Below are 18,715 nucleotides of genomic sequence, written 5' to 3' on the forward strand. Positions count from 1 at the left end.
TGTCGTAGTATATTTATTTATTTATTTATTTAGTATAGACAGATCCTATTGAAAAAAAAGGGTTTATGAACGCTTCTTAGTTAGAAGCGATGATAGCCCAGTGGGTGGGAGCTCGACTTAACTTTCATGGGGCCGTGTTCGAATCACAGCACGCACCTCTAACCTTTTTAAGTTATTTGCGTTTTAAGTGATTAAAATATCACTTGCTTCAACACTGAAGTAAAACATCGTGAGGAAACCTGCATGACTGAGAGTTCTACATAATGTTCTCATAGGTGTGTAGAGTCATTCAATCCGCACTGGGCCAGTGGTGGACTACGGTCTTAACCCTTTCTCATTGCGGGAGAAGAACCGTGCCCAGTAGAGGGCCGGAAGTGAGTTTATGTGATTATGATGATTATATTTAATTTTAAAGTTTAAATGAAAATTTCAAATTTAAACGCAGAAAACATTTATTTACAAACACAATATGTCCTATTTTTTAGATTTCTTCTTTTTACTCTTGGTGTCTATCGTATCTTTTCTCTTCTTCTCCCCTTTGGAACTCCCAGTGATATCCACGACTTCCACCTCCTCTTTTTTATCCGCGGCGTCTTCTTTCACGTAGCTAACGCCGGGTATGTACGGTGTCACCAGTTGGAAAACGAGCTTTCTGTGTTGCAAGTTCGAACTGTCGAGAGTAAGTCTCACTGTCAGTTCGTCAAACGTTTTTAGCACTGTGTCACCGCATATTTGCACGTGTTCCTGCGAAATAAAATTGATCATAACTTTTGTTTTATCATGGAAGGTGTAGTAATTAAGATGCTGCTTATTACAAAATAAGGTTCACACACAAATTTTATTACCTAGTTTTAAATATATGGACTTGTCCACCAATCTGAACTAGACCAAACCAGGAAATCTGTCAGAATCTGTCTGTTCAGAATTGTCTGTGCCGGGGATCGAACGGTGACCTGCCTCTTATAAGACCAACGCGCTGACAACTGCGCCAGCGAAGTCGACGGCTCAACATTCCTTCACGCATAACGCTTTATTTCACGGTTTCAGCCCAAAATCAACGTCGTATATTATTGCGATTGCTTGTAACGCAATAACATACTGACACACATATTGACTGTCTTAAAGACAGGAAATATTCCATAAGAATATTGGATGACTCACGCAAGACCGTGATCTGATCGTTTACATATATTTCGCTCGCTATACCCGCTCGGTCAGTGGCGTGCATAGAGGGTATGCAGATTATATAAAATAAACAAAAATGTCCAGTACGAGTCATAAATACTTAAAAGTAGGCTTTTTATAACTCTTACAATGCCTATCCTTAAGTTTATGGATAGAGAGATTTTCTTACTGGAGATTTTCTTCATTTTATATCATCTGAATACCCTCTTTGCACGCCACTACGCTCGGTATAACGAAAGTGACATATATCGTTTACCTCAGCAGATCCTTCTCGTCGCAGTAGCACGCAAAGATAATCGTGCGTAGAACGCGACTACGCTATAAAGACTGCATTAAGAGAGTGTGTTTGCGGCACTAAACAACAATTCAGTGTTCCACGATATGTTGCGTACAGTTTAAACTTACCTCTTCGTTGTAAACGAATTTATCCGACGGCAAATAGAGCGGTCCTTCGAGCCCGTACTTTGGTATTAAAACTTGCAGCGCGTTCCGTTTCACCGCCAATACCACCGCGGCTTCGATCTCTTCGCGGTTCTTGAATAAGATCTAAAACAACAAAAATAGAAATACTAATAAGATCGTGAATGTTGGTTTAACATTGAGCGACACGACTAGTGTACGACCACCTACAAGCGACACGACTGGTGTACGACCACCTACAAGCGAACGACGACGTCATAAAACAAGGCGGGAGTTTGTGCGTTTCAACTGCGAGATCGGTATCGAATATTGTTGCATTACACCGGTAGGTACGATCGTAAATGTAAGATCGTGAATGTTGGTTTAACATTGAGCGACACGACTGGTGCACGAGTACCTACAAGCGATCGACGTCATAAAACCAGTCGGGAGTTTGTGCGTTTTAACTGCGAGATCGGTATGGACTATGGTTGCATTACACCGATAGGTACGATCGTAAATGTAAGATCGTGAATGTTGGTTTAACATTGAGCGACACGACTGGTGCACGACTACCTCCAAGCGAAGAACGACGTCATAAAACCAGTCCGGAGTTTGTGCGTTTCAACTGCGAGATCGGTATGGACTATGGTTGCATTACACCGGCAGGTACGATCGTAAATGTAAGATCGTGAATGTTGGTTTAACATTAAGCGACACGACTGGTGCACGACTACCTACAAGCGAACAACGACGTCATAAAACCAGTCGGGAGTTTGTGCGTTTCAACTGCTAGATCGATATGGACTAAGGTTGCATTACACCGGTAGGTACAGTACGATTCTAACTTAAATGCGTCTGCGTGAAGTTAGCAGACGTGAGCTGTTACCAGTGGCGTGCACTTCATACAAGCGCAAAAGCATTGCATACCCTAAAATGTTTGTATGACTCATAAATGCGAAGGATTCTTCCATTTTATGGCACCTTCCTTCTTTATGCATACCCTGGTCAAAAACCCTGTGCACGCCACTAGCTTTTACCCTCCCCACTACACCGGACACCCAAAATGTGTGTGGTGCGCAACGTCGTGCGCAAACTTCAGGGGCGCATTTACGTTTTAATCGTACTGTACGTCCGTAAATGTAAGTTCGTGAATGTTGATATGTAAGTAAGTATGTGTGAATGTTTTTGTGTTCAAATTATTATTGGTTTAATTTAATGAGATGTTTAGTTATATATGTCTGTAAAGTATTTAGAATAATTATTATTATAATTTAAGTATTATGTTTATATATTGTTATTGTATTGTTGTTATTATATGTGTTAGTAAGACCCTACAGAAGTTTTAACTTCCAACTTACGTGTGTATTGAGGGCGACGGACGCGCGACCGGCGTACTGCGCCTGTCGATGTCTGTAGTTAAGGTTATCGCACAACGCCTCCGCGTGTTTGGTGTCTAGCAGCGACGGGTGCGTCACGTCTGCTCCTATACACGCGGCCAACAGCCGGTGCACTATGACGTCCGCGTATCTGATGATAACAGACAAAGATATTGTAGTTAAAAAACATCCTGCCAGGACTGAATTTTCCGTTAATCAATTCCAATAGCAATCTAGTTATCTGTATAATTTAATTAACAAGAAACTCCGAAAAATTATAATACAGCCTTAAGGGCTGTTTTATAATTTTTTTTATTCATTATTAATTTTTTTAACGTACAAACCTGGAAAAAAATATTATTGAGTACCTTTCATCTCTTAGTTATGAAGACGTGGAAAACCATTTTAAAGCGTATTGTATAATTATTTGAAGCATATCAATTATTTGTATTCTTTACTCACGCATAACAACGCACACTCATTACATACATACTCAGACGAAGGAAAGAGAGAAAGAAAGAAAGAGAGAAATAAAGAAAGAGAGAAAGAAAGAAAGAGAGAAAGAAAGAAAGAGAGAAAGAACAGAACAGAACTGAACGGAACGAAACAGAAGAGAACAGAACCGGGCAGGCGTATTCTATACTCCCGCATACACAAACACACTCACACTCATTACATACATACTCACACGAAAGAAAGAGAGAAAGAACAGAACAGAGCTGAACGGAGCGAAACAGAACATAACAGAACTGGACAGGCAGACAGACAGTCTTTCGTCCGAAAGACTGTCTGTCTGCCTTAGAAAGAAAAAATCCGTATCTAACCTTCGTATAGGTGACGTGAAGTGCGTGTAAATGGGGCACGCAAGCCCGTAGTGGTAGAACTCGTCTGGGGTCTTAGTGCCGCTTGAGAAGTAAACTGCTTGCTGCATGCACCGCGTCGCCATTATACGCAGCAACGTGTTGAAAAATGGCCGACCGGGTATCACAGCCGCGTCCAGGGATTTTGAGAAGGCTTTGTTCGTTGAAACATCTAATTCGAAACCCTGCAAAACGTCATTTATCACTGATTACTGGAATGCGGTGATAGTCTAATTGTTAGGACCTACCGCTTTCGGGGTGCCGATGCGAGTTCGAATCCCAGCGCACACCTCTAACTTTGCTAAGTTATGAGCGTTTTAATTAATTAAAATATAACTTGCTTCGACGGGTACTTTAAAACATCGTGAGGAAACCTGCATGCTTGATTGCCCCGTAATGTTCTCAAAGGCGCGTGGAGTCCGCCAATTCGCCCGATACGCGTGCAGTGGTAATGGTATTTTTAATCCTACAGTTCGAATCGAAGTTTTCATATATGAGTCCCATATACAACGTGTAACCGAATTACGAAATAATGTTGAAGAATGCATAAGTATATTTCATAATCACCCTGTAAAAATATTTATATTAATTATCACGTTGTATATGTAACTTCCAAAATGAATTATTGGACATCGGTCCCCGAGGACAACACCAGATCGGAATCAGACCATTAGCTTAATACAAGTGGAGTTTCTTGCCGGCTTCTTCTCGGTAGAATCTGCCTTCCGAACCGGTGGTAGTCACTACAAACAGACAGACTTGACGTTTCAGAAGTGCTTATATTAGGCCTACTTGAAATAAATGAATTTTTTGAACAAGATTTGCACGCTCGCAAACGAAGAGTCATTTTCGCTCGGTATCGTCGGTGTAAGACGGACCTAAGTTGACTCCATATAGAGTCGGAAATCCTGTACTTCTGATTTTTGCTTTACTTTTCCAAAGAAATTGCAGGCATATGAACCAAAGAATTTTAGGGATATTTAAGCTTTAATACAATGTACATAAGATCCATGTTAAAGTATATCCATACTCGGAAAAGGTTTTTCGATTGCGAGCGAGCAAATCGTGTACTAAGGCTACAGCTCGGAAGAAGATCTTTTTATTGCTACGGTCGATTGCATCACCGTATTTCCTGTACATGAAAGACCCATCTATTACCTGTTGTCTAGCGGCCTTGAGGAATGTATGGAAATTAGCGGGAGGCGGCGCCGGGTGTCGACGCAGTAGTGCGCACCGCGGGTAATCGGTCGCAAGGTGTCGCGCCACGCTAACATTGGCTAGCAACATGAACTCTTCCACCATAGAGTTTGTGTCAACAATTTTCTTCGCTTGCACTTCTATGGGATCGTGCGTTTCCGAGTCCACCTGGAAAAGAATATAAAGAAATAAGATTGTATAAGCCGGTAGTATTTTTAGACATATTATTACTGAATAACAGTGGCGTAGACAGATGTTATGCAGGGTATGCGGATGATAAAAATTAATTATATTAATCAAGTACGAGTTATAAAATACATTTTTTAACTCGTACTTGATTAATATAATATATAACTCTATAACTCTTAAAAAGCCTATCCTTAAGATATTATAACTCTTACTGAGATTTTTATAATTTTATATAATCTGCTTTTTATAATTTATATACTACATCAACATCAAATAAAAATTCAAAAAGGGGTATGGCAGTTATATTAAACCCATACCCCTTTTTATTCTTTTTTTTAAGGGGATCAATCTTCAAAGAGGGTATCTTTGAAGATTTCTCCCCTTAAAAGTCAAAGTCAAAGTCAAAAATTATAAAGTCCTCAGGGAAGATGGGGTTATGTGGGATTCTTACCCACTAAAACCCCCTTGACACATATTTTGGAGGCTCCGTGATGGTCCAAAAACCCTAGGGGGTTAGGCCTAATCGGTTTCTTCCCGATATCCAGTGGCGTGCACTGAGTTTCTTACCAGGGTATGACTTATACTAGTTATATATAAGTTTTAGAGTAGGCAGTGCTTTTGTACATGTATGAAGTGCACTAGCCATATCTACCGGAACGACAAGCCGCTTAGCGCCGCACGTCTTTGTCGGTAGGGTAACTAACCAAGACCGAAGACATAATTCAGTGAAGCGAATCTACTAAACTGCTTACTTGAAACCGTATTTCGGGCGAGGCGAGAAGTAAAGCGCCGTTGTCGAGTCTCTTTTGCTTCATTTTCTTCGCGAGCGCATTCAGTATACGCAATGAGGAAGCGATTTCGTCGTTTCGGGATTTCTCGTCTATCGCCATTTGCGCCTCCCCGTAAGTCATCGCTGCGTGTGACTGGAAGTATCAACTTTTTTTTTATAACAGCATTTTAAGGGCCAAGTATATCGCACACCTGATGTTAAGTGGAAAACTACATCTTATAAACAGATAAACACTACGCAGGGTATGGAAAATAACACATCCTACAAATTGGCGCCTGTGTCCAAAGTCCTAAGGTGTAAGGACGCGTTAGGGCGCGTTCACATAGAACGTCCGTTTATTAATTATTTATTTATTCATAAGACACACCAGCAATGAATTGTAACTACATTCATAAAAAAATAAAGTTTTAGAATTACAAATCCTGTCTACAATAATCAATTATAGGTGTATACAGCATTATCGTTGCTATTACCGGTTGCAATTTAAAAAAAAAACTTAAATAAGTATTTAACTAAAGAAGATTATTATAAATAATAATGTAAATATGAATAAAGCTATTATAACAGATTGATTAGTAATTATAATTAAGATTATAATTAAAATTAAAATTAAGATTATTTTTATTTAATTTACATACAGTTTAAACGTATATTATGTTTCTAGCGTATGTAGTTGTTTGAGCGAGTTCACACAGAATACAGTATTCCGGATCCAGTAAAAAATACCGATCCGACAAAAAAGCAGCAATCCGTTTTACAGGTCCGTCTTAACGTATATGTTATGTTGCCAGTTCACACACATGCCTGTGTGACTGACTGGCGCAGTGGGCAGCGACCCTGCTTTCTGAGTCCTAGGCCGTGGGTTCGATTCCCACAACTGGAAAATGTTTGTGTGATGAACATGATTTTCTTCCAGAGTCTGGGTGTTTATCTGAAAAATATTCAACAGCTATCTTAGTACAAATAACACAAGCTACGCTTACTTTGGAGCTAGATGGCGATGTGTGTATTGTCGTAGTATATTTATTTATTATTTATTTATTTATAGTATTCCGGATCCAGTAACAACAAAAATACTGATCCGTTTTATTGGATCGAAACCGCGCGAGGCTTGGCACGGGGGTGCGCGGGGTGCGGTGTCCTCTGCACAGCCGCCATTTAGAACGTCCATCCCCGTAGAAAGTAGACTATACACTGAAGAACGAAAATCCAGTACGACCGGATCTGCTAAAATCGGTCCTGTAAAAGCTGTGTGAATATTACCACCAGTAGCGACGGATCAGTGGATCCTGTAAAATCGGATGTTCTATATGTTGCCAGTGATTACGGATTCGAAACGTGGTCACTTATTATGGACCTCATAAGAAAGCTCAGAATCACTGAGCGGGCGATGGAGAGAGTAATGTTGGGAGTATCTCTACGTGATACGAGAAATGAGGAGATCCGTAGAAGAACCAGAGTTACCGACATATTTTTCGCTCAGCGAGTTGCGGAGCTGAAGTGGAAATGGGCACATAGCTCGGACCGTGGATTTTGGAACTCCCTACAAAAGACCTATGTCCAGCAGTGGACTTCAATCGGTTGAAGATGATGGTGATGTGAACGAGGCCTTAGGCGTTATGTGCCTATATTGACACCGGCAACCACGATCTTCAGACCGGAACACTTCATGCTGCTTTGCGCAACAGATAAGTATGGCGGCAGTGCTTACCCGGACGAGCTCTGTCACAAAAAAACTCTACTATACTCCTAAGGATTTCTTAAGACATGGTACAATATAACATCATGAAACCCGCTTTACCTTTATGACGCTCTTGTGGAACTTTGTAGACAAAACGTTTGCGTTTTCGTCGATCACCCACATACATGAAAACGCCAGACGCTCTTCGCCACCGCGTAATGAACACAGATTTGAACTGAGCAGATCTGGAAACAAAATAATAATAATAATAATAATATCTTTATTTTATCAAAGTAAACGTATACATTTCATGAGTGTGAAGCCCTGTCTCCTGCGGTAGTTAAAACTGTGTTACAGGAGACAGTGTCTTCCCTATATCTATGGTCTTATTAACAAACGCTTGACAATTTTACAGGGAAAATTATATAAAGGAAAGAGAGGAAAAAAAAATGAAAAAAAAAAAAAAAAAAGAGAATTATGTAAATTTTTGAGGCGGGTGCTTAGGTACATTTGATATGTTTGTGAGTGTGCGCGTGTTTGTATGCGTGTGTGTGTGCGTGTTTGTATGCGTGTGTGTGTGCGTGTTTATATGCGTGTGTGTGCGTGTGTGTTTGTGTTTAATTTGTAATTTGTTTTATTTAAATTAGATATTCTTATGAAATATTTTCTCTGTACCCTCATAATCGTAATCTTTTAGCCAAGATTTAATATATGTCTTAATTTCTCTATTGGTCATGTCTTTTAAGGTACCTTTTTTTAAAAGGTTGTATAGGCAGGGTGCAAGGAAATTATAGTGCTTACGTGCAAAACTACTTTTTATAATAGGAATTGGGCATCTATCAATTCTCTTTGAACAGGTGGGTAGAAGGGGAACCGTTTTGCTATGGTATCTTCGCAATAATAATAACTTCTAAAAAAATAACTTCTTACCAAATAATATCTTAAGATCAGGTGAGATTGCAGTCAAGGGCTAACTTGTAGTGATTGAGTGAATAAATATACTTTTATTGCACGATACAAAATACATTAAAAAATGAACAGTATAACAAAACAACGTATACAATTTATCGGCCTCATCGCTTAATTTCTTCCAGGCAACCGATGGCGACGAAAATAAATACAGAAAATAGGTACGTGGTGCATACTAAAATAAATATACATTATATATATATATATATATATATATATATACACATATATATATAAAACAATACTTGTAAGTTTGTAACTCAACAGAAATAAGTAACTACGAATATAAATATAATAATTTTTTAATTTAAAAAGCATATAAAAAAATTCGAAACAGACAGGACTTTAACCTGCGACTCTCTGGCAATCGCGGCCTGAGCGCTTTCTCCAATTATGCTACGGCTCTCCTACCGATGTAAAAGGCATATACTAATTTCGGCATCGACGGTAAGACTACCTTTGCATACCTATGTTTGTGCAATTATGTCGCTGTATGTGTGCAATAAAGTGTTACCATCTATTTACTTATCTGCAAAATAACATAAAAATGAAAAGAATTCAAATACATAGGCGAAATATATTGCCTGGAGGAATTTTCTTCTAGTTTAACCTCGGGTAAAGTAGACAGGTTGATAATTATTACTGTAAGTAGATAAAGGTTAAATAAAACAAATACTTATAGATAAATAAACCACGCATAGACAAATAAGTACATAAATAACATAATAATACTTAGGCGCATATACGTACAAAAGACCTACGTGCAGTGGACAAAAAAGAAGTGTTAATATACACGAGATTCAAAAACATTTTTTTTATTTATATTATATATATATTTATATATATTACATGTATTATATATACATATATATTTATATATTATATACATATATTTCGTTTTTTTATTTACTTCCTAAAACTTTTTGGTAGAAAATGCTTTAGCATTAAGTCCGAATTTTGTTAACCGTTTCTTTTTTTTTGTTGTGCAATAAAGTGACTCAATAAAATAAAATAAATTAATCTGAGTATATCTTCGAAAGAATCGGTTCTCACCAGTTATGTTTTTTCATCTGAAAACTTAATAAAAAAAATACTTACCTGGAACCATATCAATTCTCCTGTCGACTAAATAGACGGTCGTCGATCTTGAAGCGGCCTCCTTATCCAAGGCAGTATTTGGTCTGACAAAATAAGTGACGTCAGCGATATGCACTCCTACGTCATACTGTTTGAGGCCGTCCGTAGTCTTCGTCAATAGAGGTCGCGCGTGCAAAGCGTCATCGATATCGGTGCAGCCAGGAGGATCGACTGAGCAGACGCATACTGAACGTAGGTCTACCCGTTTTTTTATCTCCTATAACAATGTATGGATGAATGTTGCAAATTTCGTCACTATCCTGACAAAATCGATTCAAATATATTGTACCAAAGAAGTCTGGGTGATATCCCAGTGGGTAGGACTTCGACTTCTCTTACGTGGGGCCGAGTTCGAACACAGCACGCACCTCTAACTTTTCAAGTTATGTGCATTTTAAGCAATTAAAATATCACTTGCTTCAACGGTGAAGGAAAACATCGTGAGGAAACCTGCTGGTTTATGAAGGTGTATGAAGTGAATTCCACCAATCCGCACTGGGCAAGCGTGGTGGACTACGGCCTTAACCCCATTTTCATTGTGGGAGGAGACCACTCGGATTTCCGGTATGGGTTGATAAGATAAAAGAAATCTTAGTAACAAGACACAAGAAATTTTGTGTACGTATAAGGTGATACGTATTGTTGTGAACGAGACTCAGAGCATTCGAATAAAAAAAAATGTAACAGTGTAATACTTTTTTGTCATTTTTAAACTACATTCCTAATTACTGAAGGGCATTTTTAGTGACTTATATCCCTTGTGAGGGGATATAATTTTTTGTCTCCTGCCTATGGTATCCCTGCTGGCTAAACTCCTGACGACCTTTTGCGCTGTAACCCGGTGTCTGTTACTACCCTTCAGGTAGGTACTCTGCGCCTGCGCATCTCTTTGCAGTAGTGTCAATGCTGCTGTCCCTATGGGCCTAGATTATCAGAGTAAGGGAATAGTATATAAGGGAAATTACATCTGTCTTTGCGAACACTTGTACACTATAACTTCTCCCGCGTAGTTGGATAATCTCTTAGGAGATTCATCACCGTGGCCGAAATCGGTCAGGGAAATTTTCCGAAAACAAATAATTACCTCTTCGGGTATAGTCCAATCGTTAGCAGGTAAACACGCAAGCACAGCTTCGCTGAAACGCGCGTGTGGAACATCGTGCTCCAGTAATATAACTTCGTTTTCCGCATTCTTGTTACCTGTAAGACAGCAATAACAGATTCATGCCCATTTTTCAAACCCATACAAAAAATATGGCCAAAGAGAAAATAAATAGAATTTTTCTATTTATTTTTCATTTATTCAAAACGTATATTATTCATAGTAACTGAAATTACGGAATAATGTTGAATGTTGCGTAAGTATATTTCATAGGGAATCACCCTGTAAAAATATTTAACCAAAAGAAGCATATTCTTTTTCCTACAAACTAATTCAAAACATTCTAAGTGTTTACTTATGACCACCCTATTGAAGATAAAAGACCGACACGCGCATAGTACCTACGCCACGCGACTAAAAAAGGTTGCCAATAACCACCACGCTGGGCAGACAGATTGGTAATCGCAGTAGGTGGTAGTGGCACAGAGGACGCCGCTGCTGCCCTGTCTCCGTTATATACCCTTTTAGTGGCCTTCACGACACCCACGGGTAAAGAAACAGGGGGGGGGTGGGGGTGTGGTGGCCAAAACTAGTATTCTGACATGTCGTCAAGCTAGATAATTCTGAAAAATACTCACCAATACTCCCCAATGATCGTGGCGAAAACTAGTATTTTGACATGCCGTCAAGCTAGATAATTCTGAAAAATACTCACCAATACTCCCCAATGATCTCACGAAGTGACCCAAAGGGTAGCGGCTGTTCCTAGGCCATGAGTCCAAAGCAACTAAGATCCGTTGGGACACGAGTAAGTCACTCTGACGTGTTTCGATACGCACTCTTGGTATACGCTTTTCCGCTGGTACGAATAAATGGCGTGTTGCACCTGTTATAGATAATAATAAATAAATAAATAAATAAATATACTACGACAATAGCCATCTAGCCCCAAAGTAAGCGTAGCTTGTGTTATGGGTACAAAGATGACTGATGAATATTTTTATGAATTATATATACATAAATACTTAGAAAATACATATAAACACCCAGACACTGAAAAACACTTAATGCTCATCACACAAGCATTTTCCAGTTGTGGGAATCGAACCCACGGCCTTGGACTCAGAAAGCAGGGTCGCTGCCCACTGCGCCAGTCGGCCGTCAAGGATAATTAAATAAATTAAAAAATATATATTAATTGTCATATTTGGCGGACAAAGCGGATGGCCCATCGGTTAGTAAGTGGAAAAACATCGACAATAAACAGAACAACATATCGCAAGGCACGCAAGGTAAACGTCCTAAAAAAGCAGCCCTGTGTCCATCAAAATGAGGCGCAGGTGTTAGTCTCATATGCCTGTAGTTACACCAGCGACGCCCTTGACACCGAAACATAGCAATGCCGCCTAGCGGTACAATGAGCATGGCGTTAGAAGCTTTTGTAGTCTGAAAAATACTACTACTGAAAAATAAATTACTGATTTATCTTACGTACGGATTTACTAGTGAACGCTATTTTCATTTGAGTTGTCCCATCGCGGTAAAAAAAAAAATAGTTTTCACCTTAATCAATTATCTGTCGATGAAACTGTATGCAGTTTTAAAACAAAATAATATAGTTCTTAGCTTTAAAAATTATTTATTTATTTATTCACAAGACGCACCAGCAATTAATTGTAATTCATAAAAAAAAACAATATATTTGTTAGAATTACAAATCCTGTCTAGTGCCATTACAATAATCAATTATAGGTGTATACGGCATTAACGTTGTTATCTCCGGTCACATTATAAAAAAATAAAAACTAAAATAAGTATTAAACAAAAAAATATTAAGAATAATAAATGTAAATAAATTAGAATGAAAAAAAAAATGTTTTTGGATACATAGCTCTAGGCGAATTTCCGTGTTTCGTTTGGGTGGTAACTAGCAAAGGCCGAATCCTCCCACCTCACCAGTCCAGAGAAAATCCGGAAATGATATATTCCCAAATAGCCCCTGTCGGGATTCGAACCTGGGACCACACCCTATAAGACTGCACTGCACTGCGCTTACTGTTACTGTTGTTATTTATAGTGTTCGCAAAACAGTTCGGGTACTGGTCGTTAATTCCTTAATCCTGTTTTTATTTGCCAAGAGCAATTTAGACCTTCGATTAGATTTAACTTTAATTTAATCCTAAAAGGTGCAATACTAGATTATTTTGTAATTGCTTATACATAATTTAAAAAAAAAAATCCTAAAAAGCGATGAATGAGATCCTTATAAAATTTTAATATGAATATTTAAATAATAATTACATGTGATGTGTCTAATACAACAAAAATAGAGATTTAAATCAGTTCGGATTTTAGGAGATTTGATGAAACATAGCCAAAACAAAACAAGTGTATATAATTGACGCAGTCTTTTTGAAATATGGTTGGCGCGTTTATGTCAACAACGTGCAAATTTTAGAAATAAAGTCACTATTTTTACTTGCATTTATTTGTATTTTTAAGTAAGTAATCAATAATTATATTGGATTAATAAAGTTTGCTGGAGGGTTAACTATATTCTTATATGAATTAAAGGGTGTCATAGTGGAAACTTTTACTGATTCATAATTGGAAAAATTTACTAAAATTGGCTTATTATTTTAAATAAATAGTTTGTAATAGTTAACAAAAAGGACGCTAAAAAACCGTTTTTTTTACACACTCTTTAGTCATTGCAAATGCACTATTCTCAATGCCTATATAAAAAAGTGCCGATATATCACAATAGATACAAAATACTCTCCACTTTCACGTACAAATACCTCACACATTTAAAAGTTTGGTGAATGTAAACACTACACAATATTATAAACTATCAAACATTCCACTCACTATTATCTACTCATATTACGTGGGAGGATAGTGCCGTAAATGAATAAAAATGTATTGTTAATAATGCCGATACTATTATTTTTAATAAACACAAAAATTAAAGAATTTAGTTTAATTATTACAGGTTAAAGAGCTCGAGACAGGCGTCAATGGCCACTTTCCAAGCATGGCTGGATGTTTGCCCATTCAATTCTAAATCACAACAATATTATTATTTTTATGCAGTACTGTTATAAATAATAACACGTGCCATTAAATATAAATATACTACGACATTACACACATCGCCATCTAGCCCCAAAGTAAGCGTAGTTTGTGTTATGGGTACTAAGAGGACTGCTAAATATTTTTCTAAATAATATGCATTAAAACTTACAATACTTATACAAATAAATACGCAGACACTGAAAAACATTCATGTTCATCAGACAAACATTTTCCAGTTGTGGGAATCGAACCCACGGCCTTGGACTCAGAAAGCACACACCCTGCCCACTGCGCCAATTGGTCGTCAATCGTCATTGTAATATTGAAATGGAATTGTTTTGATATCTTTTAAATAATTGTTTATTACAAACTCCTAATGGCGTAGTGGTATTATAAGTAGGAGGTCTCAAGTTCGTTTACCAGTTGGGGCTATAGGAAAATTACATATAGGGTTTAATATGATGATGAGATCACAGTGATTCGCTTATTTAGAAAGCAATAAAAACATTATACATACCCCGAAATTTGCTAGGTAACAATATCCCACAGTACTGTCGCCACTTTCTCTTAATAATCCCAACAACCTTCCCTGTCGGCGTAATATCATCACTTGCAGTATCAACCTTGGTCTTAAGCAATGTGGAATCTTCTAGGAAGTCCCCTGGGTCATCAGCTTTGTCTTCTAGAACTATGTCGCTGGGTTGGCTCCATTCTTCTTTTGGCAATATTTCTATAGCCACTATATCTCCATCTATCGCCCTGTTTATACCTATATGCCCTTGTAAAAGAACCTGAAAGAAGTTACTCTTCTTTTAATATGATAATTAAAAGTAGATTAAATTCTTTTAGGGTAGGTTTGCAACCTACTAAAGTCCCACTGTTGGGCACATTCCTCCTCTCTCTTAAGAGAGACGTTTTGAAAGCATTGACCCACCATACTGCTCTAAAACAGGTTTGTGGGCATTTTTAACCATTATAGTAACAAGTTAGTGTTATAACCGGCACAGAGGGCTTAATGCTCTCCAAGACACAATTTCCCAACACCAGGTTGGTAATGAAAACTCTTTACAACACAATACCTAACCTATCCGAGACAGACGCGGGATTCAAACCCAGGCCCATGTGTTTACGAATACATGCTAAACAAGGTAACATGCTAACCACCGGACCAACGAGGCAGTGGTTTTTAAATATGCAAAACAAAACCAAAACTATTTATAGTTTTTGTGTTTTGTTTGTCTACATGTAACGCTCAAATGTAAGGGCCAACTTCAAAGTATTTTCTTCCATTACTACATTCGGGTAGGTTCATAGATATAAAAAAAAGTCTTAAAGTATAATTTATACCGATTAGGGTGTCCCTCTCCAGATTTAAAATATTTTTTTTTTATTTGACATCAAGAAATACCAATAACGATATATTAACAAATTAATATTTAATGTGATGCTACTTTTACAGATAGGTAGGGGTACCCTAGTTAAATACTTACTGGTTTCTCATATCCACTAACAGAAGCTGTCCCTTCCATGAAGTTATCCCTTGACGCGTGGAAAGTTCCTTGATATAGCTTCCCATTTCTTATACCAGTATGTATCTGACTTGGCGTCAAATGTGCTGGATACAGGGCATCTCTGGAGCAACTTTCTGGTATAACATTCTTTGACAGCTTGTCAGATAGTCCAGTAAAGCCTTTTACATTTTCAATATAATCCTTTACTGAAAAATTAATTTGATGTTATAATTAATAATTATGATAATTGATAGTAATTGCAAGCCAGTGACAGTCTAATGCAGGACTAATAGATGACTGTGACTGGACTGGAAGATGGGACTGTTTGGCCATAATAACCAGGCTGGGTAGTTGAGTTGGTGATTGCAGTGGTAGCATTAGCACAGAGGATGCTGTTGCCCTTTTTCCTTTATTTTCCTTCAGTTGCTTCATACAACACCCTCGGGAAGGGGAGGGGTTGGTTACAACTGTATTGCCATCACTGCACAGCACATAATAGGATGTTATATGTCCTTAACAAGGCTGCTTGGAAGCAGGCCACTCTGCTCTCATCTCTCACAACACAGAAAAGTTCTAAAGATTGTTAAACTATAACATGATGTTGGAAAAGAGCAATCTGCTGAGTTTCTTGCTGGCTCTTCTCAGTGGTGGTAGAGTCACTACAAACAGACTGACTTGACGTTTCAAAATTGCTTATAAATTAGGCATATTTGAAATAAATGAATTTTGAATTTTATAATGTTGTATCAAATTTCATGCTAATATCATATAATTCTCCATAGTTTCATCCACAATTCCTGTGTTGTAGCAATCATACATAAACAGCTACATGATATTTGTTTCAAACAGAGTCACAGGACTTATAGTTATTTATATTAAGAAACATACCAGTGCAGCAAACAATGCCCCTTTCTTGAGCAAGTTTCCTGTTGTTCTCATCATCAGTCAGTAAAACAATTTGTGGGAACTGTCCAGCTACATTGTTAATGGAAAGATGTGAGGCATACCACTCTGCAGACTTACGAATAGCTCTGTCATTACGGTCGTTCTGCTTTTCACCAGGATTTCGTTCAACATATGTATCTCTGCAAGAACAAAATGTTTAAGTTTTCTGAAGTGAATCTTCATACATCGTAATTCAATGCATTTCACATACAGGCAAATTTAGTTATATGACAGAAAGAAGAATGATATCCAAAGAGAAGAAGAAAGAGATTTATTTATACATTGCAATAAACCCTGCTTCCTTGACTTTTTTTAGATCCTGACACTGTATGTAGTGAAGTAAACAGTAGCTTGATGACGATCTGTATCAGATCTTTGTTACAGCTTTCTTCTTCTTCTATCTTGCGGGAGATGAGAGCGAGGCTGGCTGCTTCCAATCTACCTTGTCATTGTGGAATTCATCAAATGTATAGTAACCTCGCTGTACTAGATGCGTTTTTACACATTTTTTAAATGTATGCATTGGTAGGTTAAGAATTTCCTTAGGGATCATGTTGTAAAAGCGTATACTCAACCCCACAAAGGAGTTCTGCACCTTTCGCAGACAATATGCAGATATCACTAATTTACATCCTGGTAAGTTGATTGTTAATTTCAGCTTTTTGTTTATAAAGAGTAATATTTTGTCTCACAAAGACTATATTATTATAAATATATTGCAAAGCTACTGTAAGAATACCTATTTGTTTAAATTTTTCACGAAGCGATTCGTATGATCCAAGTTTATATATTGATTGTACAGCTCTTTTCTGTCATGAGATGTAGAAGTGTAAAGTGATTTTAATTGGAGTTTATAAAAGAAGTTGCATAAGGTGCTGAAGTCTTGCCAATGAATTGTTTGTTTGTCATATATGCTAAACTATGTAGTTCAAGTTAACATTTGATAGCTATATTCCCAGGAACTAAAAGTCACATTAGATATATGACTATGCTCTATTTATTGTGCTTACAACCTAGTAAATGCAGTTAGCAGTTAAATATAGTGACTATATAGTTTCTGAGATTTACAAAAAAAAAATAGAGCTTAAAAGTGGTTATACTTGTGCCTAATTGTTTGTCTTTATTTATTTAAATATAAAGTAAGGTATATTACAAGTTTGTCAAATATGACAATCTGTGCATCTGAGTATCCGTCAAGCAACATCAGGACTCAAACAAAACATAGTTAAATTAGAATGCTGTCTTGTAAGAAGTATTTGCCTGAGTATTATTATTTTAAGATACTTACTTATGATGTTCGTTTACAAAAGAGTAAAACTTTCTCCTCTTATTTCCAATAATTTCAAGTAATCTTTGAAATATAGCTGAGTTTTGGTGTTTCACTTCTTCTAGTACGGTTTGTAAAATAATTACATTTCTCAAAGCATCCTCTTCTAACACATCTATCTGGTGCAATACCACATTACTGTCAAGCACTAAATAATGACAGTAATCGAACAGGGCACAAATAGATTCTGGTTTAGACTCCAGAACCATATCATCATCTTTTTGTGGGCATACATTACACGCTGCTGAACCACAAAGCAGGTCATCACGCAAGTAATGCTCCCTAACAATCTGAAACAATTTAATCATTATTAGTTTAGTTGTTTATAATAAATAAAGTTGTTTCAAATTTCAATAACAACAACATAATTTTGTAGTAACATCTAACAAAACAATTTATACTAATCCATCCATACAAATATTATGAATGTGAAAGTTTGCTTGTTTGTTACCTATGTTTAGGCTCAACCGCTACAACAATCATTATTAAATGTGGCACAGAAATACACACCATGTGAATAATTACATTTTTTTTCTCCTTCAATCCCCAACCCGTCTACCCAGTGTGGTGATTATGGGCAAACCCTCCCATTGGGAGGAACCTTTAGTCCAGCAGTGGACTGAAGGTTTATTGATGATGTGAACAAATTACCCATAAAAAGTAAGTTTAAGTATTGCAACATAACCTCACCTTCAAAACATTGCCGCGTTTTGTTTTAGTAAGAAATGTTTTTGTTGTCCACATTGTAGAATTAGGATATGAAAATACTTAAATTTTCATTTATGAGCATGGATGGTTTTTTTCCAAAAGGCAATGTTTAAGATATTAACACTGACGTAATATAAATCAAACTTAGAGGTAAACAATAACAACACAGACAAAAGATACGAAAGATCACAGAGTAAAAATAGACCAGTGTACCCCCACAATACACGTCACACTTAGAAATACAGGATGTACAACTTA

At 37.3% G+C, this 18,715-nt stretch overlaps 1 protein-coding gene across 1 annotated transcript; it reads right to left on the minus strand.

Annotated features, from left to right (window-relative positions):
• Window positions 1–434: 434 nt before the first annotated feature.
• Window positions 435–18,639, minus strand: LOC120626197 (exosome complex exonuclease RRP44). The gene is made up of 15 exons (XM_039893580.1): window positions 18,440–18,639; window positions 17,711–18,039; window positions 16,366–16,562; window positions 15,457–15,683; window positions 14,484–14,757; window positions 11,604–11,774; window positions 10,871–10,986; window positions 9,748–10,003; window positions 7,801–7,925; window positions 5,962–6,132; window positions 4,982–5,188; window positions 3,788–4,008; window positions 2,946–3,114; window positions 1,591–1,731; window positions 435–744 (listed from the first exon to the last, which is right to left on the minus strand). Exons 1-15 carry the CDS (start codon window positions 18,491–18,493, stop codon window positions 475–477), a joined length of 2,928 nt encoding a protein of 975 aa, XP_039749514.1. The 5' UTR covers window positions 18,494–18,639; the 3' UTR covers window positions 435–474.
• Between the last annotated feature and the right edge of the window lie 76 nt (window positions 18,640–18,715).

The sequence above is a fragment of the Pararge aegeria genome, chromosome 9 (assembly GCF_905163445.1).
Source record: "Pararge aegeria chromosome 9, ilParAegt1.1, whole genome shotgun sequence".
NCBI lineage: Eukaryota > Metazoa > Arthropoda > Insecta > Lepidoptera > Nymphalidae > Pararge > Pararge aegeria.